The sequence below is a fragment of the Salarias fasciatus genome, chromosome 5 (assembly GCF_902148845.1).
Source record: "Salarias fasciatus chromosome 5, fSalaFa1.1, whole genome shotgun sequence".
Taxonomy (NCBI): Eukaryota; Metazoa; Chordata; class Actinopteri; order Blenniiformes; family Blenniidae; genus Salarias; species Salarias fasciatus.
Window position 1 is genome coordinate 7,213,556 of NC_043749.1, and position 24,547 is coordinate 7,238,102.

Here is a 24,547-nt window from a genome sequence, read left to right on the forward strand (position 1 = left end):
TTCACATACAATTAAGGTTGATTAATGTAAACACAGTACAGTTTGTCTGTAAACCTGTAGGCTGACTCTTGTTCTGTTTCTTTACAATTACACTTTGGGGGTTTTTTTTCTTCATTGTTTAATTTATTTGCCTGTGGATGTGGCCCGGTCCAATATGGCGGGCGCATTGACGCTTTGCTTCAACTTAACTTCCTGGTTGCGTGCTTCTGATGACCTCATCCCGTCGGGCCGAGGTAAATAACAGTGTGAAGTGCTGAAGCTAGGGACTGTCGGGTCTATATTCATCCACCTCAAGAAATGGCAAAGAAAGCGGAGGACTCCGGGGATTCATGGCTGTGATTAAGTGAAACAAATCACCCTCCATTGTACGTATTCCTTTTTAAAATAAGTTGTTTGGCTACGTAGCATTAGCTTGTTGGGTAATTGGCGGTGATGGCTTGCTAGTTAGCTAAGCTGCAACTTCCTATTTTCGTTTTCCTGTGACTGTATCTCTGTCCTGCTGGAAATAACTGTCTACATCAAAAACGGCATCATGTCTGGCTGACGTTCGGCGGGTGTAAAGCCACTTTCGATGTCGCGGCAGCTGGTAGCCGTGTGTACACTGTGTGTTTGTTGATGTGGGCCCGCGTTAGCAACACCGAACTGTCAGCTGAACTATGATTGCTAACTCATGATCGCCCAAAATAGAGATTGCGAAAATGGCTATAAGTGAGGTAGCAACTCACCAAAGTGATAGTATGAGTGGTTAAAAAGTGGAACATCAACGAGAGCGCTAATAATAAAGTAGTGTTGGTGTAGTTTGGCGAAACGAGCACTTTTGCGGCGCTTTCGGATTGTTTTTACGTAACTGTCCCGTAAGAAGGTGTAACAACCAGACACATGCTCAGCTTGTTACGTGTTTACAGCCGTGGTTGTTCTGTGATCGTTGACGGCGGAGACGGTACATCCATTGATTTCACTCAGACTCCTTTGTGCAAAGTCTGGAATGTGTGTACACCGCAGACACAGCGAGTCCCACCGTGTTATGTAAGAAACGACAAGTAGGGAAACATGTATTGACCCAGTGCTGCAACCCTGAGGCTATAGAGCACACCCGAGGTCCCTGCAGATGTGTTGTGAGAGAGGTTGGAATTCAAGAAAGTCAAAACATGAAGAGGTCTGAAAAGTTTCCACAGTGTAAGATGTGAAAACTATCAGGAGGATATTAATACACTTTGATAACACTTTAAAACAAACATTCTTTACAGTTAGATTTGTGTTTTGCCATCGCAACAAGAAGGTAAAGGGCAATTTTATATCAGTGTCATCATTACAGAAGCTAAATCACAGATGTTTGACACTTGTGAAGATAACTGAATTATGTCATACCAGGAAGTCTGGTTTAGTGCAGGTCAGGTGCACTGATGTTGGTGGTTTTATTGACAGATGCCGTCATTTGTTTGTTCACACAGGTCACTAGGCCATTACAAGCTTTGTGACGGTGTGCTCTTCATTGTACCATGTTTGGATTCGAAATGTTAGTCTCGTCTTGTGAATTATGTTTTTAAATCTTTTAGGGGCAGATGATCTACTTTTATTTCACTATTAGTTTTGTGGTACTGAATTCTGCCGCGTGTGCATTATTTTAGTAGCACGGCAACAGACTGCTTAAAGTATCCGAAATTGTGAAAAAGTCCTCATACAGAGAGATGGCACAGCCACCTGTTTCCAAAACGTTTCTTCAGCTGGTTGTGATGGTTGAGATGCTTCTGTACTCTTGTTTTTCAGCTCCAGCCCTACGTTAGGACCGGCCCCAGCCATGTCGTCTCGTGTGTTGCTGCGGCAGCAGCTGATGCGAGAACAAGCCCAGGAGCAGGAGAGACGCGAGGCCCAGCAGCAGGCCTCTGCCTCTCAGCTCCGGGCCTCTGACTCCACTCCAGCTATCTCAGTCACTCTGCCCCCAAATGCTGCCCGCCCGCCGCCGGCTCAGGTGCCCGTTGAGGTGCTGAAGGTGAGATCGAGCGTTTATCTCACTCAGTCTTCCTCTGATGTGATTTGCCCCACAGTCACGTAACAGCTGTTTTATTGATCAGGTGCAGACCCACTTGGAGAACCCCACCGAGTATCACATCCGGCAGGCACAGAGGCAGCAGGTGAAGCAGTACCTCTCCACCACGTTGGGGAACAAGGCGGTCACTCAGACCTTGAGCGTTTCCCCGGTGCCGCAGTCCAGTTCTGCCCCTGAAGTGGCCCCGACTGCCAGCAGTGCCCCCAACAGTCCCATGGCTCTACTGAACATCGGCTCCAACAAGGAGGAAGTATGTGGAAATTCCTGCTTTTGATACAATTCTTCTGTGTGGGTTTTCTTTTTGCTGATGCAGCAGATTACACAACCTGAGAACAGTTGCTCTTCTCCAACTTACAGTTCCTTTTTGAGGAAGTTAAAGTCTAGACTTCTGCTCGCTTCTTGCCTAATTACTCAGTGCTGGTTCTGTAACGATGTTCCCGAAGGTCCCACTCTGATGATGCATGCCTTTTTTCATTGTATCCTCGCCGGCCTGTTGTCACAATAGGACGTTAAATACTGCACCTACGGCTTAAGCAGGCCTGCAGTGCACTTGTCGTCTCTCTCTTTGAAATCAGGCCTCTTCAGAGCTCCCTGAACCGAGTTAAATGTTTGGTGCTAGTATGTGGAAGGCTTTAGGCTGCAGAACACAGCGCATGCACCGCTCTCACAATGCTCACTCTGCGTGTTTTCTCCCAACCGCTTCATCTAGATTGACGACGTGATCGATGACATCATAAGCCTTGAATCCAGCTTCAATGACGACATTATTACACTGATCGACTCAGGTCTGCAGCTGCCCAGCACGGTATGGACAACAGTGTGAAAAAAACATTCAGTTTTTAAAGCTTTTCTTTCAGCTGCACGGCGGCAGATAAACACCGTGGTCGTCGCTCTGCTCCGTCACACACTTGCTCATTATATTCCAAGTGTTTCTTCTGTGAATGGACGGTCTCTTTTACGTGTGGAATTCTGAAGTTGTTGGAGTAAATATACACTTCTGGCGCTCGCTGACCATTCGTCACAAACGTGCTGCATGGGCGGAGTGAAGCCAGGAGAGGACACAAGACAAGGAGAAGTGAAACAAAGTGGATTGTGCTCATTTTAAGAAAACTGTGAGGTTAACAGCATATTTGTGGGATAGATAGATAAGAGCTCTCTAAAATTCGGCTTCAAAGCAGAAAATGAGGATTATGGTGATGCTGTTGGAAGAAAAGAAAAAGAAAGAGAGTGAGGTAAAACTGTATTCTTATGTTTTGGAGAAGGTAATAGAGCTTAACCAGATTATGTCAGAATGGATTGGTGTTTTTTTTTATTTAGTGGTATAAAATGCTTTTTTTCTTGAATACTTGTCTTCTTTTGAGGCTCAGTAGCAGCATTTCTCTGATAATCTGTAACTGTACTGTTGTTATTCAGCTCCCAGGAAATCTGTTGGATGTCTACCATAGCCCTGGAATGGCAGCGCCTACTCTCACTGTCAGCAACTCCTGCCCTGCTGATCTTCCGAAAATCAAAAGGGAAATTACGGGTAGAGCAGCTTACTTCTTTTTAACAAACAGCATTAAGTTTTTAGTGATTTTTATCACATTTCATGCTCTAAAATTCTTCTCATCGGATTTTAGATGCAGATGCCAAAGCACTATTAAAAGAAAGACAGAAGAAAGACAACCATAACCTCAGTAAGTCACACGTATCATTAAACGCATTAAAGCCTTCATGTTCGTTGTCTTTTCAAAATAAGAAAAAAAGAGAAGAAGCATTTCTTGTTTTTGTCTTGACTTTTCAAATGCACAGTTCAAGTGTTGTTCGGGAGCCTCATCTGTTTTTGCTTTGCTGTCTGCAGTTGAGAGGAGGCGAAGATTCAACATCAATGATCGTATTAAAGAGTTGGGAACTCTGATACCCAAGTCAAGTGATCCGTAAGTCAACCTCGATTTTCAAGGTGTTATTTCTTATCCATACGATTTGAACGGTTGTAAAACAGTTTGTTTATGTTTTCGTGGACGACAGAGAGATGCGCTGGAATAAAGGCACCATCCTCAAAGCCTCCGTGGACTACATCAGGAAGTTACAGAAGGAGCAGCAGAGATCCAAGGATGTTGAGATGCGGCAGAAAAAGCTGGAGCAGGCGAACCACAGCTTGATGTTACGCATTCAGGTCAGCAGTTTTTCACCTCGGTGGCGTCTTCAGGCTTTGACCGTAGTTTCAGTTCTTGTCACTGAAGCGAGATCTGTGTGTATTCTCTCCCCACGCTCCTGTTTCCAGGAACTGGAGATGCAGGCGCGACTCCACGGCCTGTCGAACCCCAGCGGCATCCCGGCAGGCCTCGGCTCCGATCCCGCTCTGCTCCAGCAGCAGCAAGCGGCGCCGCAGCCCGGACAGGCCGCCCCTCCCGGCGCCGGGGGAGCCGCCACCCAGAGCCTGCTGGGCCTGGCGGCCGCCGGGCAGCCGCTGCCGGCCTCCTTCCTGTCCCCGCCCTCCTCGGAGTCCCCCGCGGGGGTCACCATCAGCAGCCCGCTGGACCTGGGCAGCCTGAGCTTCGCCGAGCTGGACGAGGGCTCCGCCTCGGCGCTCTACCCCGACGTGGGGCTGGGGGACATCCTCATGGACGAGGGGTGCGCCCTGTCCCCGGAGACGGCGGGCGAGCCGCTGTTCTCCCCTCTGTCACCCGGTGCCTCCAAAACCAGCAGCCGCAGGAGCAGCCTGGAGATGGACGAGGACTTGTGATGAACCGCGTGCGGCCGGAGACTTTCCGCCGTCAGGAGGCCGCGGCCGCCCAGGAGCGTCCCGCCGCTCAGAGTCATAACATCTACCGTTAAGAACAAAACTAATGCCGCTTTAGAAGATGGTATATTCTCCTGGAAGCGTTTGCCATACAGACCTAATTATTACAGCTCCTGTGCGGAGCTGCTCAGACCGCAACGTCCGAGCTCATAGATGCAATCTTATTAAAATGGAATATTGTATATTAGGGGCATGGACCTAGTGTTTAGGAGTAACACATTCTTATATAGATTTTAAGATGAAATCAAGAGATTTAAGAGGGATATAGTGTTTGCTTGAATTTATTATGTATGCTTAAAATATTTGTAGGGAGAAAAAAAAGAAGAACAAGCTGTGAGGTTTCTATTTTACGACAATACCGGCATAACAGACGCATTAAGAGATGCCAACATCCAGTTTGTTTGGTTTTTTTTGTTTTGTTTTTGTTGTTGTCGTCTCTTTAACTGACTGGAATCAGGGTTTCTTAATAGCATGCTCATCCATGTTGAGTTGTTTCACCAGCAGCTACAGAAGGGATCTTTGTAAAGTGAATTGGCACATTGTGAAATATTTACTGCATATTGTATATAAGAGTATTTTATTTTGAGCAATTTTATTGCACCTTATTTTATGGCAGTCTATGCATTTTATGAGAGCTTTGTGTCTGTTTTTATTCCGATCTCACACACAGTGGACAGCAAACGCCCAGGTTGCATGTGTTTCTAAAAAAACAAACAAACAAAAAAAAACGTAATTAAAATGTTTTTTTAAAAAAATAAAACGTAAAAAGCAGCTAGGTAGCCAAAGCAGGATTTCTTCTAGAGTAGCTACAAATTACAAATCAGCTCTTTTTATTTAGAGATCCACGCGTTCAATGGAAATGCAAGCGTGTGAGAAATGCAGATCAATTTTGTCCTTTACACTCGTACTGTAGTTGATGACATTTGTTTTTATACCTAAGAGCGCGGTAAGTCGTTCCTCCTGACTAATACGTGTCGTCCGATAACCTCATTTTAGTTTTCACAAAGTGACTCTTCCAGAAAGCATGATCTCCGAGGATTTGTTTTGTTTTTGTTTTTTTCCCCCAACATATATCGGATTTTGCATTGCTGCGCTTTCTGATCTGAATTCAGAAGGTTTTGACCTTCTTTTGAAACAACCACTATTCTCACCTCTCTAATAATAATAATAATAATGTATAACTGTGTGTTTGTTGAGTGGAAACTGCAAAGCGATTACTATTCTATTGAATAACCACGAGCGTTAGAAAGGCATTGAATTTGTCAGAGGCTTAACACAATCTGATGTACAGTTAATGAATGTGTGTTTGACAAAGTACCTGCATATTCTAACTTTTTGTAACACTTCACACTGTTTTTTTTTTTTTTTAGAAAGTGTTTGAAAGCAGCCAAAAAAAACAGCATCTGTTTTACGGATGCATCTCAAAATATTAGAAAACAATGGAAAAGTTCTATAATTTCACATATGTGAACTGTTTTAATCTTTTTTTTTTTTTTTTGCTTCCTTATAATGTTAGTAAGTCATTCAGATCATGAGTCTGTGATCTTAAAGTATTATGTTTCATGATGTCAGATGTTTTAACTAATTATCAAAGATTAAATGAAACCTTTTGGTTTATAATTATTCTATTGTAATATTTGGATTTGCCCCTTTGCACCGTCGTGAATTGATTCTGGACTTTAAGAGTTGTTCAAGCTGAAAGCTTCTCCACTCCTTCACTGTGTTTGTCCTCAGACCTGTCGTCGCAGGTCACCGCTTCCCACGGTAACATTCGTTTGAGTGCTAACACTGACTGTTAACCATCAGCATTACTTCCGTATCTCGTTCCCACAAGTAGGCTCCAGAAAGGTTTTTAACAAATAAACGATTCTCCATCACTGGCGTCTGGAGTCGTTTGTTTTATCGCTCATTTGTAAAGCATCTGGGAGATTTCCATGGCCAGGTCCAGGCACTCGGTGGCCTGCAGGCAGATGTCGCAGACGGGGCAGTCGCAGGTGAAGCAGGGCAGGCTCAGGCAGCCGCAGACGTCGCAGTGGCGGGCGGCGTCCAGGACGGGCCGCAGAGCCGAGGCCTCGCAGCCGAACAGCGACTGGCACAGCCACCACGCGCACCCGCCGCAGCCCCTCATGGTGGCCAGGAGGCAGTCCAGCGGCCGGCAGAAGAGGCAGGCCAGGAGGACCGCGGCACAGAGGTCTGGCGTGAAAAGAAGAGGGAGTGAGTGAGAGGAGGGGAGAGGAGGGGAGGGGTCAGACCGGGACGCTCGGGAGCTGAGGGCTCTCACCGTCTCCTCTGGGCTCAGTGTGGACCGGGGAGGTTTTCAGGCTTTCCTGACTCACTTCGAGCACGCAGCCGGTCTCCGCTGGCGGCTGCAGCAGAGCTCGGAGACGTCCCGGCTCGTCCTTCTCAACAACAGAGTGACTGCAGACAGAGGCGGCAGTCTGTCGTTCACTCTCTGAGTTAGTCTGCAAGTTGTATCCGGCAAGGCCTTGGAAATAAAGAGACATAAAGCTCATGAAAGTGATACTGGCCAAGAGTAAAATCTGCAAACGGACAAGTCATGACTTGGTGTACCTGTTGTTGTTTGTGGGAAAACATGAAGACAGATGTCAGATGAAGATAATTCAGTGTCCTCGGTGAAGATCTGCTCAGATAAACAGCTGACTTCAGTAGCAGAACCTGAAAGACAAGACTCATTGTTTCATTCACCGACCTGCCAGATGGTTATCTCGGATTCGCCTCATGTTTTATACCAATACACCCAGAGCATCTAGCATGAGAAGATTTATGATTACATCTTATTTTCTGACATACATGGGCTTTCTTAAGTGTTTTAATTAGTTTTAATTCATTTTGAACTTTGGTTTGTGAAACATCCCAGTTTCATATTGTCACATTTCTAAAATATAGATTTTCTTTCCACACTGAAACTAGATAGACTCTTGATTTTTAAGATATGACCATTATGTCATAAACCTTCATCCTGCACTGTGAAAAAGTACTCCAACCCACTTCATAGGCTTGCTGAGTAACTTTAGTGCTCATAACACTGTGGAATGTTTAATTAATGTTTAATATATACAGAATAAAATAGTTAAAATAACGGGCAGATCCATGAGTAATTGGACGGGACAGTTTTTGATCTGTTTCGTGAGCGTACCTGTGTGACCGGTGCTGGAGTTGAGAGTGGACTTTGAAGCGCTGGGTAATGAACTGTGCAGCTCTGCTCTGTTGTCACGTCTATCATCCACCTTTTCATCCACGTCTGCAGAGTCCAGTTTATCGTCCATCATGTCAAACAGTGAAATGTGCTTTCTGCTTCAGTCTCTTGGAGTTAATAAGAGAGGAGAAGACAGGGGAATAAAGATATCATTAGATTTGCACTGGAGGAATGACACTCTTTTTCCTTTTTAAACTAATAAAGCAACAAGTCATAATGCTTTGGTAAAAATTTTAAAAAATAGGGAAATCACTGGCATTACTGCTTTACACTTCCACAATAACATACACAGCAATGTGTTTTGGGCCCACATTTGATGAAACGCACTGGACACATAAAACAAGTGGGAGTTCAGAAATGTTCATTTCAGACATGGCCACATGCAAAAACTCATGTTTCACATACATTTTAGGAAATAATATCTTATATTGTTTGAGTGACAATTTAAAATAACATTCAAATTTCAGCCTACATTTAAGCCACCAAAATAGTTATTCTTTCAAATGACAAAAAAAAAAAAAAAAATCCTGCAGGATCTGTTTCCATCATGTAAATGTTATTCAGTTTGTCTGCTTTGAATGTTGGTTTTTCATACAAGTGACTTGGATTTAAGTCAAAGGTGAAAACGACACTTTACTCAAAAGAACAAATGAAACCTGAATCATAAATAAAATACATGGAATACAGACATTTTTATTAAAACAAAGATCAATTTAAGTTAATCAAGTTAATATTTTGCCAATCTCTATCTCAGCACAGGATGTTTTAAACTGCAGAGAATTAAAAGAAATACTTCCATTAATTTTATAAATACATTAATAATATGGATGATACAATCATACAACTAAAGGTTGGAGGTTTCTGAGGTGTTTTTAATGGAAATAACTTTTACTTAAGCACTTTTAAAACTACTTTCACGTGTAGTTTAGTCACTTTTTTTCTGCATTATAATTGTCAGTCCTTTTCCCACCTCTGCAGGTAAACACTGCAGAGACAGTTAGATCTGTAGCTGAGGTTTTGCGGCTGTTAGTGATGAGTGGACATCTTGGAAATTGCACAGAAGTTAATCTATTATTCATCTCCATTTTGGATACATAATGTAGAGGAAAGGCGGCTCATGAATGACAGCTCAACAAGAAAAGGACATTTTCAATCTCCGACTGTTAATAATTTATGTCTTCAAGTAATATTTACCTCAAGTGAAATTTAAAAAAAAAAAAATTTCTTTGGTATTTTGGTAAAAATTTCACTTTTTTTTACAATTTTGTTTACAGGACATGAAATGTATTTGAATCTGTTGCAATGTCTCAAAGTGACAAAGTGTACATTTCATAAAGAATAAGCACTTTTCTTTTTTGTATTACCAAACACAAAAATCTCGAATTCAGATAACATCAATGATAAATTTATTGGGATTTGTTAATTTACAGAATTCTACATTATCATGCATGTTTATCTGTACTTTAAAATTGATGTGAAAATACATTTCTGATTTGTAGGAATTAATATATACTTACATTTTATGGCGATCCATCATTCAGTTGTAGTTTCACTGATATACAGAAGCATCAGTAAGTGAACTGTCAGCTCACAGCAATGGAGGTAACACTACAGTCTCTCTCTCTCTCTCTCTCTCTCTCTCTCTCTCTCTCTCTCTCTCTCTCTCTCTCTCTCTCTCACACACACACACACACACACACACACACACACACACACACACACACACACACACACACACACACTGCATTCACACATCTTCTTCCACTTTTTAAACTAAATATTTTTTTATACTTTTTAGAAATTATGTATTCACCAAGCCAAGGTGTGCAATTGTAAGAACATGTTTGAAAGAAGACAAACTCCCAGGAGGTCAGCAGTTCGCCAACAAGGAGCTGAGATCTCTTGTTTGATGAAGACCGAGCAAATAATAGAATAATAATCACACTGTCACGTGTGTTATCACTGATAAACTTATCTCTCATTATATTTTTATGCAGCGGTTTTCGATGCAAAATTTCATTTGTGAATAGCACTTTAGAACACCGCCAGGAGGTGGCGGTATCTGTTGTTCTTCCACCGCCGAAGAAGAACCCTGGCGGAAAGAGCCGAGTTCATCCGATTCTGCGCGAAGTTATATCCGTGTAACTCTTAGCTTCTGGTTAGCATACAAGCTAAAACATCTCTGTTTGGCTTTTTATTCATTGCTGCTGTGCTATAGGCTGATTTACAGAAGAACCAAAGACTTCTGGGTCCGACATAATGGTAAGTACGAGGAAAATATTTTTGTTTTCTTTCAGTTGTATTACATGAAAAAGTTGGCTAATGTATCCGGGCCCAGTTACCCGACAAGAGCGTGTTGTGATCCTCTGAGCTGTGCTTCCTTATCTATATCATAGTATGAGCTTATCTAAGGAAATAACACGAATTCACGTGGGAGCAGATGGTTTTTCCTACTACGGCGATGAAAGGGAAGCTCTTGTTGTAAATGTAAGACAGAACCAACGTCAGTTGTGCTGAGGGTTCGTGTGTTCAGAAGCTGGGGATGTTTTGAAGTTGGTCTTAGATCTGTGAGCAACTCCGGATACTTTCAGAAGGATACACAACACATCCTATTACCAAGAACAGTGTTCTAAACCGCTTTATCCGACCCCAGCTAACTTTGGATCCTGGACAGGTCAATCATACATGATTTGGTAGCTGTTACATCACAAACACAATAATACAAATCATAACATGCAGTTAGAATGTGTGTAGCACCTGATCCAGACCGAAGCAACAGTGATAATAACAAGAATAAAGATTAAAACACGCAAGAAACAAATTTAATGGTCGGTATTTCCTGTTTGGAGTTTTGGTTTCCTACTAGTAAACAGAAACTCTAGACAGGGAGAACCCAAACCCCACACAGAGACATTCTAGCTTTGAAGCCAGCATGCTAACCACTGCACCACTGTGTTAAAATAAAACATTCACTAATGACTGAACAGTAAATGAAGTGTTCAAGTACTGGACATGCAGACTTCCTTCCCTTCACCCAACATCTATATGGCCTTATCCTGTGCAGGGTCGCTGGGTGCAGGAGGCAATCCCAGGCAGCTCTGGGTGAGGGCAGGGCACACTCTGGACAGGTCACAGTCCATCACAGGACAAACACAGAGTGACAGACAGACAGACAACCACACAATCTCATACCGCTGGTATTTGAACCCACAACCTTCTCACTGCGCGAGCACTAACCACTGTCACCCTAAACGCCATTGAGCTGAAAGGTGTTGGGATTTACCCCGTTTTGTTTCCTCCTTGGAAGAGTCCTGCTCTCAGTTTTTAATTGTTACCTAAAAAACACGGCTGATTGTGTTTTGCTGTTTTTCACAAAAAAAAAACAATCAGATTCTCTTGTTTTCTCTTTCTGCTGTTTTGATGTCATTTCTGATGTGTGTGTTCTCTTCAGGACAGTGAAATGTCTGACGCGGACCCCCTACCAGGTCCTGAGGCCAGTGGTATGGAGGGGGAGAATGCCCCACTGTACTGTATTTGTCGGAAACCAGATATCAACTGCTTCATGATGTAAGCTCACGTTGCTGCTTGTTGTTTCAGCCATTCAGTTTTTATGTTTGAATTTGACTCAGGTTGATTCTTTCCTCTCTGATTTATAGCGGCTGTGACAATTGCAATGAGTGGTTCCACGGTCACTGCATCAACATCACTGAGAAGATGGCAAAGGCAATCCGGGAGTGGTACTGCATGAGATGCAGAGGTTGGTAGGAATTCTTCTTTCACCATTGTGGGCCTTTGTTCAGCATGTGAGCGATAAACTTCTCTGGATTTGGGTGATCAGATGAAAACGCCTTCCTGGAAATCAAGTATCGATCCAAGAAGAACCGTGATCGAGACGTCGACTCGGACAAAAATGAGAGACAGTACAGCACACCGAGTACCCCGGACTACAGGAGTGAGAGGCGGCGGGGATCCAAAGTAAGTTAACGCAGAATCACAAAGTCTGTGTTTTATGGAGCAACTTACTTACAGTAAGTCATAAACAGCTGGAGAGTTATCGATTCTGAGGTTAACTTACTCTGGTTGTCCAATGTCTGACGTCTTTAAGGTGAAGCGGTCGGTCCGTATGTGTGGAGAGTGTGAGCCCTGCCGGAGGACTGAGGACTGTGCGCAGTGTGACTTCTGCAAAGACATGAAGAAGTTTGGAGGCCCCAACAAAATCAGACAGAAGTGTCGGTTCAGGCAATGTGAAGTTCGAGCAAGAGTGAGTTACTTTATCACTCTGTGTACTTTAATTAGTAAAAAAAAAAAATATATCGAGAAAAAATTTTGGATTTAAATTTCAGGAGTTAAAGCTGCTTTGAGTTTCTGATCTGTATGCATATTCCTTTGACACTTTTATTTTCCTGCAGAAAATGCTGCGTGTGAAAGAGGAGGAGATGTCTTTGAGAGAAAGGAGGGAGAATTCCCATTACAGGCGGAGACGATACTCCGAGGACTACGACAGTGAGGCCGAGCTCTACCAGCAGTACAGGGCGGCAGGACTGGACGACGGCTTGGTACAACAACTACACGTCCACACATTTCAGCCCATCGGGAAACAGTTGATCGTGTTTATATTGTCAATAACCGTTTCATCCCAGGCGTGGGCCAGTGACGACGACGACGAGTTGCCCTTCAGTCCCGTCATGCGTAAGAAAGCTATCAAGGTGAAGCACGTCAAGCGTCGGGAAAAGAAGTTTGACAAGAAAGTAAGACGTCTTTTTTTTCTTCTTAGAACAGTGTTGAAATCTTCGTCACACATTCAGTCTGCTAATGGCAGCGTTTTGTTGAAATTCTCGTAGAAAGAGTCACGTCGCCACAAACAGAAGCAGAAGCATAAAGACCGAAGCCGACACAGTGAGAGAGGAGAGCTTCGAGACAACACGGGGCTGCGTCAGTGCCTCGGGCCCAACTGTGTGAAAGCAGCAAGGCCCAGCTCCAAGTACTGCTCCGAGGACTGTGGCATGAAGTTAGCTGCCAAGTGAGACTCAGCTTTCCATCTTTTATTCAACAACAAACAGATTTTCTCCAGTGCACTGTACACAGTCCAACTCGGGGACATGTTTGTGTGTCGATCCACAGCCGTATCTATGAGATCCTGCCTCAGCGCATCCAGCAGTGGCAGCAGAGTCCCTGCATCGCCGAGGAGCACGGCAAGAAGCAGCTGGAGCGCATCCGCCGGGAGCAGCACAACGCCCGCATGCGCCTCACCGAGATGGAGCGGCGCTTCCACGAGCTGGAGGGCATCATCGCCAAGGCCAAGCAGCAGGCGGTGCAGCAGGACGAGGAGGTGAGCCGGAGGAGACACACCACTCCTCCCTGATCGGAAAGTCGGGGTTGTTCTTCCGCTGACGTCAGAGGAAACGCTGCTTTTCTCCCGCAGGTGAACGAAGGCGACAGCGAAGACACTGACCTGCAGATTTTCTGCGTGTCCTGCAGTCACCCCGTCAACCCCAAAGTGGCTCTGAGACACATGGAGAGATGTTACGCCAAGGTGAAGATCTCTTTTAGTTCTGTTCTTGCAGAGAGAAAAGAACTTGTCGTCCTAAAACACTGACGTGTCTCCTGATGTTTCACACAGTATGAGAGTCAGACCTCCTTCGGGTCCATGTACCCCACAAGGATAGAAGGGTAAGAGAAGATCACTTCTGGAGCGATTCTTACGAGGTGAGCTGCTTGTCTTAACTGTTTTTTTTTCTTCTTGAAGGGCAACTCGACTCTTCTGTGATGTTTACAACCCTCAAAGCAAGACGTACTGCAAGAGGCTTCAGGTTTTGTGTCCAGAACACTCCAGAGATCCTAAGGTTGGTGAACCACCTGAAAACTTTATGAAAACTGCACCAGAAATTCACACAAACCTATTCAAACTCCTTTGTTTTTCTCGGTGTCCAGATCCCGGTGGACGAGGTGTGCGGCTGCCCTCTGGTGAAGAACGTGTTTGAGCTGACCGGAGAGTACTGCAAGGTCTCCAAGAGGAAGTGCAACAAACATTACAACTGGGAGAAGCTGAGGCGAGCCGAGGTGGACTTGGAGCGAGTCAGGGTGGTACGTCCAACCTCAGCTCTGCAAACGAAGCTTAAATGAAACTGTCGTCTGTCCCTTCATCCTCCTGTTTTGAAGTAACTCATTGAAAACTGTAATTGAAGCTGACCAGATGCCTTTTTCTGTCTCTCTCTCTTCACACAGTGGTACAAGTTGGACGAGCTCTTCGAGCAGGAGCGTAACGTCCGGACTGCGATGACCAACAGGGCCGGCCTGCTCGCTCTGATGCTCCACCAAACCATTCAGCACGACCCCTTGACCACCGATCTCCGTACCAACAAGGATAGATAGTCCTCGAAAGCTGTAGATGAGGCTTTTACAATTATAGTACACACTGTGTTTCCAAGCAGAAAATTATTTTAAAAAAGTGTGACGATGATAAAATATATATGTATATATATTTTCTGGAAAGTGTTGATTGGCGGCTACTGATTAGAAACTGTTTTTGGTATGGTCACTTAGAATAAACAGTTGACAATGTTATTGGCTTTCTGTGTTTTTAAGGTTGCACTTGTATTATTTTAGAATGCAGAGTAATGAGTGTTACTTTTCATTTGTCCATCAAATATTGCTTCCACGTTTCTCTTCAGGGCACATGATTCTGGTGGGTGAATTTTAACCCATGGGACATAAGTTTCATACTGTAGGTCAAAAGTAAGTTTTCTAGACAAATTTCTATATTTTTTGTCTGTTTTTTTTAATTGATGCTTGACATTTTTGCATTGTCTGGTTATAGATATGACTGGAAGTGTCGACTGTGTGAGCCTCCTCCAACACTTTGTGTATAGATGAATAAACTATGGTAATATATCTTTTAAAGAACACTTTTTTTAAATGTCACTTGTGTTGAAGTCCTACCTATAATCGCATTGGGATTACATGAATAAGAAAATATAATACTCAAAGTAAGTTTACATACAGTCTAACAATACATATGGTAGTAGTAATTCGTGGTCTTTAAGTGCAGCGAGGTAACAATGTTTTTAAACATTTTCCAGACTACCATGACAAAACACAACAGTCCAGATGTTCTATGATTAGAATTTTTTTTTCCTGATGATCAGTGAACGCAACACAGTTAAATGGAAGAGACGAAGCGGATCAACAAAGAGTTCTGACACGGAGCAAGAGGAGTCCCCCACTTAAATTTTTGCTTGTTAGGTTTTTGGATCCCTTGACGGTTAAATCGATGAAAAGACAATCGATTTGGTTTCAAGCAAGGAAATATTTTCAATATACAGACAGCAAGAACAGCAAGTACATATTGAGATAAATTTCAGATTAAAGTGGACAAGGGAAGCAGGGTATTATTGTTCCTTTTGGAATATTTTTTAAAACAGCTTTATAGTTTTGATACTTTTGTGTTCACATTATGTATTGTTTTGATGTGTTCTTCAAGTTCCGTGAAGAACTTAACAAAACTTGGGTTTATTCCTGACTGCTGTGGAGTTTGTTAGGAGCTTTTGGTGATGCCACGATTCAGGTGTGTTGAAGCAGGAACAGCGATATAACGTGCAGGTCAGACGCTCTCTGGAACTGGGGTTGGTGACACCTGTCAGACTCCGCGAGTGAACGTTAACGGATTTATCTTGACTTCCGCCTACTCTTTGTTCCTCTGACCGTTTCCGGCTGTGCTACAGATGCATGGTGGCTACTAGATGTGTTAGCCGTACCTCGCAAAGTATTAAATAGCGCTACACGTTAAGACAGCAGTGCCAAGTATCCGGGCAGTAATATCTCAGAGGTGCGTGTTTTTCCGACTCACTTAACCACATTGGTTTGCAATCGAACAGCGATACACAGCTCATGAATGATTTTAGCTTATCAACTGGCAAACAACCATGGAGGATGCTAGTGCTAATGGCTGCTAGCGTCACTCCCGCCTTCAGACAGTGTTTCCACTCTGGATGAGTCGCTAATGTGTTGGTGTGGCACTGCAGGGTTTGTGTGCGTTCGCGTCTATCTTAAACCGCGTGTTACGATTCGAGAGCTTCCATTTATAGCCCCGCTTTGCAGCGTTTGAGGTTGGCGTGTGTCGCTAGCATTGTGTTTGCTTATTAGCATCCGTGCTAGCTTGTTGGTGAGTAAACGGTTCTCTGTATATTTGTGGTAACTGTACAATAACGGTATTCGAGCGAATTCGGTTGCACGTATATAACTGAACGAATCGCTCTTGATAAAACACGTGCTTTGTGTTTTACGGAGCAACACAGAAGGATGAATAACTGACACCCATCCAAACCCCTCAGTCCGAGGTCAAGTCTGTAAACCTCACTGACCAAGTGATTCTTTAAATGGGATGCGAGCCTGACTCTGGAGGATATCTTATTTGCCATCAGGAAAACACTCTGTAGTCTGAGCTCGTGGATCAATGAACGAGGAACCAGTCGAGAGCGGGCTTCCTGGCATAGAGCCTGTGGAGGAAGATGCGGAGCAAAGCAGCGAGACGGATAACACCGACCCTGTGGCTGCCTCGGACAGCCTGTACACCAAGGAGGACCCCGGCAGCTCGGGTGTCGTAGAGGACATGGCTGTGGACAACGGTGAGCCCCCCATGGACTGGTTTGAGCCCGTTGAGGATGATGAAGATGACCACAGTGGAAGAAATGACCCAGAGGAGGAAAGTCTGGCTGGAGAAAGTGAGAGGAGTGAGAGTGTGGCGGGCAGTGAGAAGACCTTCCAAAGATTCTACACGTAGGTTCAGTCATGTTGACATTTCCTTCAGGCTCATCATTGTTTTGTGGAGCTGTTTAGCTTAAAAATTTCAACATACTGTTAATTCCATCTTGTTTGATATAACATATGACTGTTATATGCTTGCTTTTAAATCAGACTTCATCCTCCTCGTCGGAGGCGGTCGCGTCGTGACGAAGGATGGGTCGACTGGCCCGCGCTCGGGGAGGGCTGGAGGCGGAAGGAGGTTGTTCGACGGTCTGGCACCAGCATTGGTCAGAAAGACGTGTATTACATCAGGTAAAGACAACCGGCCATGCTTTCATTCTGTCCCTGACATGTAAACCTCACACCCTCTCTTCTCCTTTTACCTTTGACTGCCTCTAAGCAGGACTGCTGCACCTTTCTAACATCTCTGCATCAAAGTGCTCAAGTACTGAGTTTGGACTGAGCTTAAAGTTTCCCACTAATCCATGTGCTTTATAGTCGTCTCCGTTCAATGTTGTTAAATACAAAGTTTACTTTTTGTTCCTGTTTCTCGTTAACATTCTGAACTTGTTTGCATGTGAAGTTAAAAGAAGCAAATCTGCAAGACTGGGTTGGGTGTGTTTGCTGCGGTTTTGACATTTGGCAAGCACTATTCGAAAAAGACATCAGTTAATGAACAAGTATTACTAACGTTTTTTGGTTTGTGTTCAGTGTATTAAACGTTTCCCTCTCTTTGCAGTCCGCTGGGTGATCGTGTGAGGAGCAGAGTGGAGCTGTTGTCGGTGGTGGACGGACAGCTTGACATGTCGCATTTTGACTACAAGTCGGGCAAGTTCCTCGACAGCGACGCGCCACCCATCAAAGTTCGAAACAGAAGGGTAATGACGCACTCCATCATTCAGAGCATGTAACCTTTAAGGTTGTTTTCTAATCAGCTCTCCTCACTCGCTGGTCCTTTTAGAAAAAAGTGCGGGAACGCTCGTCCTCGGAGTCCAGCTTCATGGACAGAGAAGAAGCAGGCACTCCTGACTCCTTCCACCGGCTCACCCCGAACTTCCTGTCCAAAAATGTCAACTCCAGTCCGATTCATACCCGGAACAGCACGTCGATGATCTCGGGCCAGCGGGCTCGGAACTCGGAAACAGATGTTTTAATAAAGCTCCCTTTTCCCTCGTCGTCCAAACCGCTTCCGCTTCCCTCCATCAATGGAGAATTCGGATCTGGGGACAGCACTCTGTGAGCCTCTCGTCGCTGTATTCCTCGATGCGGAACTCTTGTGTTTAGAATGTTTGTGGCTGCTAAATTCAGATGGACCATCTCTCTGCAGGATCTGTGCCAAATGTGGAATCTCCTTCACGGGTACGTGGTACGACAAGCAGAGGAAGAAGCCCTGCTGTCCCACCTGTTGGGGTGAGTCTTGTCAGAGTCGTCGATCTGAGGCAAAACAACTGCATCAGATAGAAATGGAAAAAGTGTGATCATATAGGCTTTTTGTCGTAACGACTCCTTTTTCCTGTTTCCTTCCTGTAGCATCAAAGACAAAAGAACATCCAATGATTCGTTTTAGAAAGGTAAAGCCAATTAAATTTCCACAGATCATTTTAGCTACTTCCCTCTAGGATGCATGAAAATTTACATTGACTGCATGTTCCTCTTAACTCAAGATCAGCTTGCAGAATACAAAATTCTCATGAATATGACATTATCAGAGGGCCTCTCTGTCCTTGTTCTGTAGTGGATTCCTTGTGGCCAGTGTGTGGCGTGTCACAACACCATCAACTGCGGACAGTGTGCCAACTGCAAGCACGGCCTGCAGAGCCCAGAGAATCGAAGAAGAATATGCCGGAAACGTAAATGTGTCTGTCCCATAAGGAGGGTCAGTTTGTCTACCGGTGCACACATAGCTGCCTTTTTTTTCTCTCTCTCTCTCTCTCTCTCTCTTAATTTTAAAGTTTGTGGAGCTGTTTCATTAATAACTCTTCCGTGTGTGTGTGTCCCATCAGAACAGTGCTTTCAATCAGCCGAAATCGTACGTGGAGACTCCTGAGAACTATGACGACGAACTTAGCTTACAGGTAATAAAAGTCCACTGTCGATTCGTAAATGCTGCAGCGTGTTTCTGTGTTCTAACGTGTTGATTCTGTTTTGCAGAGTGAAGTCGCAGACTCGCAGGTAATGTCATCAGAGCTGCTCCTCACCTTCTATCACCTGAATGTCAAACCTTTCTCGATTCTCACTGCAAGTGCTTGTCATTCAGCAGCCGAGTCTGAAAAACAGCGACACAGAGAACGTTTCTTTCAACCTCGACAATGACGACGACGACGACATGTCAACTGATGATGACGATGACGTGAGATTTTTTTTTTTTTAATGCATGTGAAAAAGGCCCCCCTCCCCCTGGGAACACTCACGGGAAGCTTCATTCTGTACGCATGCCAAGCACCATCTGCAGCAGGGCCGCAGCTTTAATTTTGGGGGAAGAAAACAAAGTTGCTGAATGAATCGCATTACGATCACACAAGAAAAATCATACCTACAAAATAGGACTTTTTTCAGGTTGAAAAAAATATGCGGCTTTGTGTTTTTGTTTGTATAAATTACATGTCGTTAAATTACAGGGATCGTCAGTCCAGTCATTTCAGCTAACGTAATGAAAAAAATGAAAGTTACTCTTTTCTCCCGCAGCACACAGACGACTGTGCTCCAATCTGTTGGTGCATTCAGGGATTTTGCAGCGTTCTGCTGCATGAAATGACCAAGTAAGGTCAGAGCAGGATTAAAAGATGAGTAAGTTTTAGGAATGTGAACTGGCCGAGTGTCGGTCCGTACTGACTCTTAATTCTCTGCTCCCGTGAGCAGGAACAGGCAGCAGCAGTCAGATCCTCACTGCTGCTGCAGTTGTATGTGAAAATCTGTTTTCCTTTATTCATTCATAGAGGGTCGTATTCTCCTGGGTTATTTTTCTTTCTTTTGAAGAAGGTTGAGTCTTACACGTAGTTTGGTTCTTCATGTATGTCAAGGTTGTTTCATTGACTCTCTCTCTTGGACTGTCTCATTCCTGAAGCCTCACTTGGTTTGTGCCTCAGTCAAGCATTCAGGCATTTAAAGGACTTCACAGACCTATTTTTTTCCTACGTCCTGCTCATTTGTTGGCTTTCTATTCTCGCTCTCGTCTCCAGTGGCATAAGAAGCGCAAGCGGCGTTCCTGTGGAGAGTGTAAGGCCTGTCTGTGCAGGAGGGACTGCGGCACGTGCGACTTCTGCGTCGACAAACCCAAGTTCGGCGGCAGCAACAAGAAGAGGCAGAAGTGTCGCCTACGCCAGTGTCAGAGGCAGGCGATGGTACGATCCCCGAGTCCTCGCCCCTCTTTGTGCTAAATCAGCTGTCATTTCGGTCTCAAATGATCTTTCTGTATTTGGTAGCGACATTTGCTCCCCTTCGAGATGGGACAAGGCGACTTTGGGCCCGACAGCCCCGTCCTGCCGGGCAGACCGAGGCCGCACTACACGTACAGCCGGAAGCCGGGCTTTAAGAAGAACAAGGGGCTGACTGGCTTTGACAGCGACAACGAGGATGAGGACAGCAATTTCCAACCAGTGAGTGTCTTTCTTTTCTTTTTCCTTTGCTTTCCGTGGTTGTTTTTAGGATAACTTCGACGGATTTGGTGTCTTTGGTTTGCAGGCGAACTGGAGCTCTGATCCTCTGGAAGCGAACAAACACTCCATCGACCTAAATGTGAGAAACCGTCAACGATTTTTAAACGGGTGTATCTTTAACATTGACCACTCCAAACTAAAAAGAAGGTTTAATTCTGTCTTTCAGCCCTCATATCACACAAATCTCGCGGTTCAGAACGGAGTGTCTGACCGGGTCCCTCACATCAGCAACCATAATTCGAAAAAAGTAAGTTTAAACTCTTCAATCTTATTACTATAGCATTTTATAATAATAAGATAAGTGACATTCATCTGATTGGCATTAGTTAGTCAGAGTTATTAGTTTTGGAGCTGCTTGCTTTCACTTCCTGGCAGCTCAGTGCAGATTGTTTCAGGTATTGATGCCCAGCAAAGCTCACTGATCTGACCAAACCATCCTGAGGGAGAGCCATCATGCCTCCTGGTAGCGCTCGAGTCTCACAGACATTCCTGGCACCTTGTCTGTTTTAGCATGCTGTTCTTTGGCCTGTGTGTCTGTGCTTCGTGTCCAGGCCTAGATCCAGCTTCTCTAAGCAGAATTTTTTGTTTTTTAAGAGGCTATAGTAATTCTATGGTATTGGTTTGTTCTCACAAGGCTTTCCCCTCTCTTTATGTAGCAGCATCGCAACAGTTTATGTTCTTTATGTGTTATTTTACATGACAGATTATATGAGGACAAAGACAGAGGGGCATGAAATGCAACAAACGTGGCACCATGGACAGATCTGAGCCGAACATGTCACAGTTACATGGTTCGTGTCTTGAGCAGTTGGCATCAGGCCACCCACACAACGTTAATTTGATCTGCGTGTCATTGAGGCGTTGTGCCGCCAGGCTGTTTGCGCTCTCTACTTGTCACCCCTCTATTCTCGGCTGTCCTTCATCTTGTACTTGTGGTCACTTGGCAGTTACTTGATCACATGAAAACATCTGACGCTGCAAGTCCGGCTAGTTTTTTTAAATGGTCTTTTTCAAAGTTTTTAAGAAGTCTTCAAGTATCTGAACAAAAATGCTCTCTTTTCTTTAACTGAATCCTTCCGACAGTCTTTTTGTACACACAGATTTTCCCGTAACTACTGGTATGAAACTCCTCTAAGTCTGAGGAGAAATGCTATCGTGAGGACAGACTCAGAAAATGTGTCTTGACACCAGATAACGACATTACTCTGCAAATGCGGGGGCGTGTGTTGATAGGACAGCTCCAGAAGAAGAAGAAACATTACCAGACGGAGAGAAAAGAATCCATTATGAGGAGCCACTGGAACGGCTTTCATATGGAATCTGTCTGGGTTTTGTTATGTTGATGGTAAAATTCAAAACGGACAAAATGAGGTTATTAGACTTGATGTAGTCAAAGGTTACATTTCTAAATGCGTTAAATATTCTGATTGGCTGTCTCTGCATGTTAGCTGCATAAACTATAGAAGTCTCTAAATATATGGAGGATGAAATCCAGTGTGAGACTGCAGTGTTGCTGAACTAAGGATTGCATCACGATAATCCCAGTTTACCCCTCCACCCAGTGATCAGTCCATAATGCACTCTAAATGCTGGGTTTCGTTAAACTGCTTCTTACCTTTGCGTCGCTGATTGTGCACTTACCGATTACCAGCTCAAGATCTGTCACGTTGTAAACATCGTCAGACTTCTCTTTCAATCCTTCTCATAATCTGTCTGCATTTTGTGATCTGACTCCACTTCGTCCTGAAATTGCAAAACCCAACCATCACAAAAACAGTCTGCATTAAAGAAAAAAAAAACTTTTCAGTGGGACTTTGTGAGCTGAGTTACGTTCTGCTTTTGTTTTGTTCTGAAAGATCCTTTTTGCCGGTTCCCTCTGAGCAGCGGGTTTGGCAACAACTCCCAGTGGATTACTGTGGAACTGCAGAGCACCTTAAAGAGTTTCTCTCCCAAATTCTGCAGTTCTAATGAAAATGTCTCCTTTTCTCTTGTTGGGAACAGGATCAGAGAACATTTATCTCTGATCGAGACTGAACTGAATGAACTCCCTGGATGGTGGAGTTTCCAGACACGTTGATATTCACTCTGAAAGTGGAGGTGATGCTCTGGGGTTGTAATGACAGGTGCCTCTGCTTTCTGCTGTGGTTCTGTGTCCTTCATCAGTCTGTTTTTTTTTTTTTTTCAAAACAGACTGATGATCAGACTTCTTTCCTGCAGGAAACACTGCAACAGATGGTGGCGCTGGCCCAGCGCATTTTGTGATTTTTAGTTTTTATTAGTTATTAATTGATCTGATGAAATCAATCATTTTAACTGATAAGCTCCTGATCATCCATACAGGAGCTGAGCAGATGGGACTCTGATACATCGCACGCAGACAGAAATGAGTGTAAACCCATTGAAGACGATGAAGACGAGCTGCCCATGGTATGAGCTCTGCTGAGGTTTTTCTTTCTTCTTTTTTCTTCCACATAACCGCAGATAAACCCTCATGTATGCATTTCCATTGTCCTGTCGCCTGCAGATTGCAAACGTCTTCAGTTTCAGTGACCACCCGGCGTTGAGCGGCGCCGACGACGTGGAGAACCAGCTCATGAAGCTGCTCCACTCCCTGCGCTCCTCCGTGCTGCCCATCATGTGGCACGCCATCCTGGTGGAGGGCCCGCGGCTGCAGCTCATCCAGTGCTCCAAGCAGTCCAACATGACGGACACCATGGTGCTCATCGACCCGGGCTTCTGCTACCAGGTCACCGTGCAGAAGCAGCCGCTGCTGCCCACCCACCCGCTCTACGACGGCTACCCGGCGCGCCTCAGCTCGGTGACGGACGTGGTCAAGCTGCTCCTCGGCCTGGAGAACTACGTCATGTGCCAGGGACTGCCCTCCAGAGACTCGCTACAGAAAGACCTCGTCATCATCGAGCGGGCGTCCACGTGCGACTTCTTGGTCAATAAGAATGTGAGCGTCTGCTCAAACTGCCTGGAGCTGCAGGAACTTTAACTCCAGCGCGGACGCGGCGTTCTCTGTTACTGCAGCGGAGACCACCGGGTCTCTGATGCAACTCTGTGCCATTCCCTCCTTGTTCTACTGTTGGTGACGATATACAGACTTACCTCTGACTGTAATAGTACAATTTGATTATTCAAAGAACCACCAAAGGCATTCCAGGAGCTGTGACGTTCTGATCCAGGCTTGTTACTCCTCAGATGTTTTATGATGTTTGCTGGAGGGTTTTTCTACGTGACTGTTATGAGTCCAGGCGAAGTGACAAACGGAGCTGAAGTCCATCACTGCGTGTTGATCTGTTCCCACTCGAGGACTACGCCTCTCTTACCATTTTCTTTTTTCTCTAATTATTATTAATTTGAGTGGCTCTTTGGCCCAAGACGTTGTCTCTCAGCCTCCAAATAAAACTCTACGATCAGCAGTGAAAGCACTTGTCTCTTCACCAGCAGCGTCACAATGCCGCCACGCTGTGTAACGCGTTCCACTCTGGATGCAGTGAGCCAGCAGACGGAAACAGGCTGGTCATGTTTGTACCGTTTTCACCCATTGTTTTTGTAGTAAATTATATGTTCATGAGATGGGTTGCACTTTTCACTTTTCATGTTAGTGTTTGACATGTAGCATTTTGATATTTTTTTTTTATGTGAAACTTTATGCATTCTTGACACTATGAATTCTTTTTTTTTTTTATCTTGCTTTCCTCGAGTAATTGTTAAAATTTCAAAAATATTTGGGGTCACTTCTTCATTCTCTTAATATATATTTGTTATAATTAGTTCTCAAATTAAAGCCTATTTGAAAAATTGGCGCAGGAGTTTTTCAGTAAATCCTGTCTGGGTTAATTTGACAGTAGTGTGTTGGTAGGAATGACTCGCTGACACACATTTTCTAACATCAAAAAGTGTTCAAAACAACATCCCCAGTAGATTATTACAAGCTTTTACAGTTGCTTACATGAGTTGATTTCATGATCAAGCATCGTTTCAGTGGAAACCAGAGCGCGTCTTTTAAATCGCACTCAGCTGCTTGAAAAACTTGCAGGGCAAACCGTACCATGAGAAGTATTTGTTTTAATTCAAAACAGTTGAAGTGATGTGCA

The 24,547-nt window shown here is 44.3% G+C and overlaps 4 protein-coding genes across 6 annotated transcripts; 3 read left to right on the plus strand and 1 right to left on the minus strand.

Annotated features, from left to right (window-relative positions):
• The first annotated feature begins 220 nt into the window (after positions 1–220).
• Positions 221–6,706, plus strand: tfe3b (transcription factor binding to IGHM enhancer 3b). The gene is made up of 9 exons (XM_030091844.1): positions 221–365; positions 1,768–1,990; positions 2,073–2,297; positions 2,757–2,852; positions 3,461–3,572; positions 3,667–3,723; positions 3,888–3,963; positions 4,055–4,202; positions 4,311–6,706. Exons 2-9 carry the CDS (start codon positions 1,799–1,801, stop codon positions 4,770–4,772), a joined length of 1,368 nt encoding a protein of 455 aa, XP_029947704.1. The 5' UTR covers positions 221–365; positions 1,768–1,798; the 3' UTR covers positions 4,773–6,706.
• Positions 5,660–9,614, minus strand: LOC115388627 (uncharacterized). Its single transcript, XM_030091845.1, has 5 exons — positions 9,564–9,614; positions 7,987–8,153; positions 7,401–7,505; positions 7,111–7,314; positions 5,660–7,022 (listed from the first exon to the last, which is right to left on the minus strand). The coding sequence occupies exons 2-5, from the start codon at positions 8,117–8,119 to the stop codon at positions 6,736–6,738; spliced, it is 729 nt and encodes a 242-aa protein (XP_029947705.1). The 5' UTR covers positions 8,120–8,153; positions 9,564–9,614; the 3' UTR covers positions 5,660–6,735.
• A 549-nt stretch (positions 9,615–10,163) lies between these two features.
• Positions 10,164–14,927, plus strand: cxxc1b (CXXC finger protein 1b). The gene is made up of 14 exons (XM_030092723.1): positions 10,164–10,308; positions 11,498–11,613; positions 11,703–11,803; positions 11,885–12,021; positions 12,152–12,307; positions 12,456–12,602; positions 12,687–12,794; positions 12,888–13,066; positions 13,168–13,375; positions 13,469–13,579; positions 13,667–13,716; positions 13,793–13,889; positions 13,978–14,130; positions 14,272–14,927. Exons 1-14 carry the CDS (start codon positions 10,306–10,308, stop codon positions 14,416–14,418), a joined length of 1,713 nt encoding a protein of 570 aa, XP_029948583.1. The 5' UTR covers positions 10,164–10,305; the 3' UTR covers positions 14,419–14,927.
• An 835-nt stretch (positions 14,928–15,762) lies between these two features.
• mbd1b (methyl-CpG binding domain protein 1b) lies at positions 15,763–23,965 on the plus strand. Of its 3 annotated transcripts, XM_030092568.1 has the most exons (17): positions 15,763–15,871; positions 16,467–16,821; positions 16,960–17,100; positions 17,528–17,666; positions 17,750–18,024; positions 18,116–18,198; positions 18,319–18,359; positions 18,524–18,664; positions 18,792–18,863; positions 18,940–18,960; positions 19,046–19,138; positions 19,968–20,129; positions 20,211–20,384; positions 20,470–20,523; positions 20,611–20,691; positions 22,785–22,871; positions 22,969–23,965. In XM_030092568.1, exons 2-17 carry the CDS (start codon positions 16,499–16,501, stop codon positions 23,440–23,442), a joined length of 2,361 nt encoding a protein of 786 aa, XP_029948428.1. In that variant the 5' UTR covers positions 15,763–15,871; positions 16,467–16,498; the 3' UTR covers positions 23,443–23,965. The 3 variants fall into 3 exon arrangements, with proteins under 3 accessions (XP_029948428.1, XP_029948430.1, XP_029948429.1); XM_030092570.1 differs by having other exon boundaries at positions 15,763–16,821; positions 20,232–20,384; XM_030092569.1 differs by having other exon boundaries at positions 15,763–16,821; positions 19,049–19,138.
• Positions 23,966–24,547: the final 582 nt, after the last annotated feature.

Excerpts from the sequence above, each read along its gene's own strand:
- tfe3b (XM_030091844.1), top strand. The coding sequence starts at position 1,799 with ATGTCGTCTCGTGTGTTGCTGCGGCAGCAGCTGATGCGAGAACAAGCC. Across the intron at positions 2,298-2,756 it reads TCGGCTCCAACAAGGAGGAA|ATTGACGACGTGATCGATGA; the intron begins GTATGTGGAAAT and ends CGCTTCATCTAG. Across the intron at positions 3,724-3,887 it reads GAAAGACAACCATAACCTCA|TTGAGAGGAGGCGAAGATTC; the intron begins GTAAGTCACACG and ends TGCTGTCTGCAG.
- LOC115388627 (XM_030091845.1), bottom strand. The coding sequence starts at position 8,119 with ATGATGGACGATAAACTGGACTCTGCAGACGTGGATGAAAAGGTGGAT. Across the intron at positions 7,506-7,986 it reads CTCCAGCACCGGTCACACAG|GTTCTGCTACTGAAGTCAGC; the intron begins GTACGCTCACGA and ends CTTGTCTTTCAG. Across the intron at positions 7,315-7,400 it reads TTTCCCACAAACAACAACAG|GCCTTGCCGGATACAACTTG; the intron begins GTACACCAAGTC and ends TTTATTTCCAAG.
- cxxc1b (XM_030092723.1), top strand. Across the intron at positions 13,580-13,666 it reads TGGAGAGATGTTACGCCAAG|TATGAGAGTCAGACCTCCTT; the intron begins GTGAAGATCTCT and ends TGTTTCACACAG. Across the intron at positions 14,131-14,271 it reads ACTTGGAGCGAGTCAGGGTG|TGGTACAAGTTGGACGAGCT; the intron begins GTACGTCCAACC and ends CTCTTCACACAG.
- mbd1b (XM_030092568.1), top strand. The coding sequence starts at position 16,499 with ATGAACGAGGAACCAGTCGAGAGCGGGCTTCCTGGCATAGAGCCTGTG. Across the intron at positions 17,667-17,749 it reads TCAAAGTTCGAAACAGAAGG|AAAAAAGTGCGGGAACGCTC; the intron begins GTAATGACGCAC and ends TGGTCCTTTTAG. Across the intron at positions 18,025-18,115 it reads GGATCTGGGGACAGCACTCT|GATCTGTGCCAAATGTGGAA; the intron begins GTGAGCCTCTCG and ends ATCTCTCTGCAG.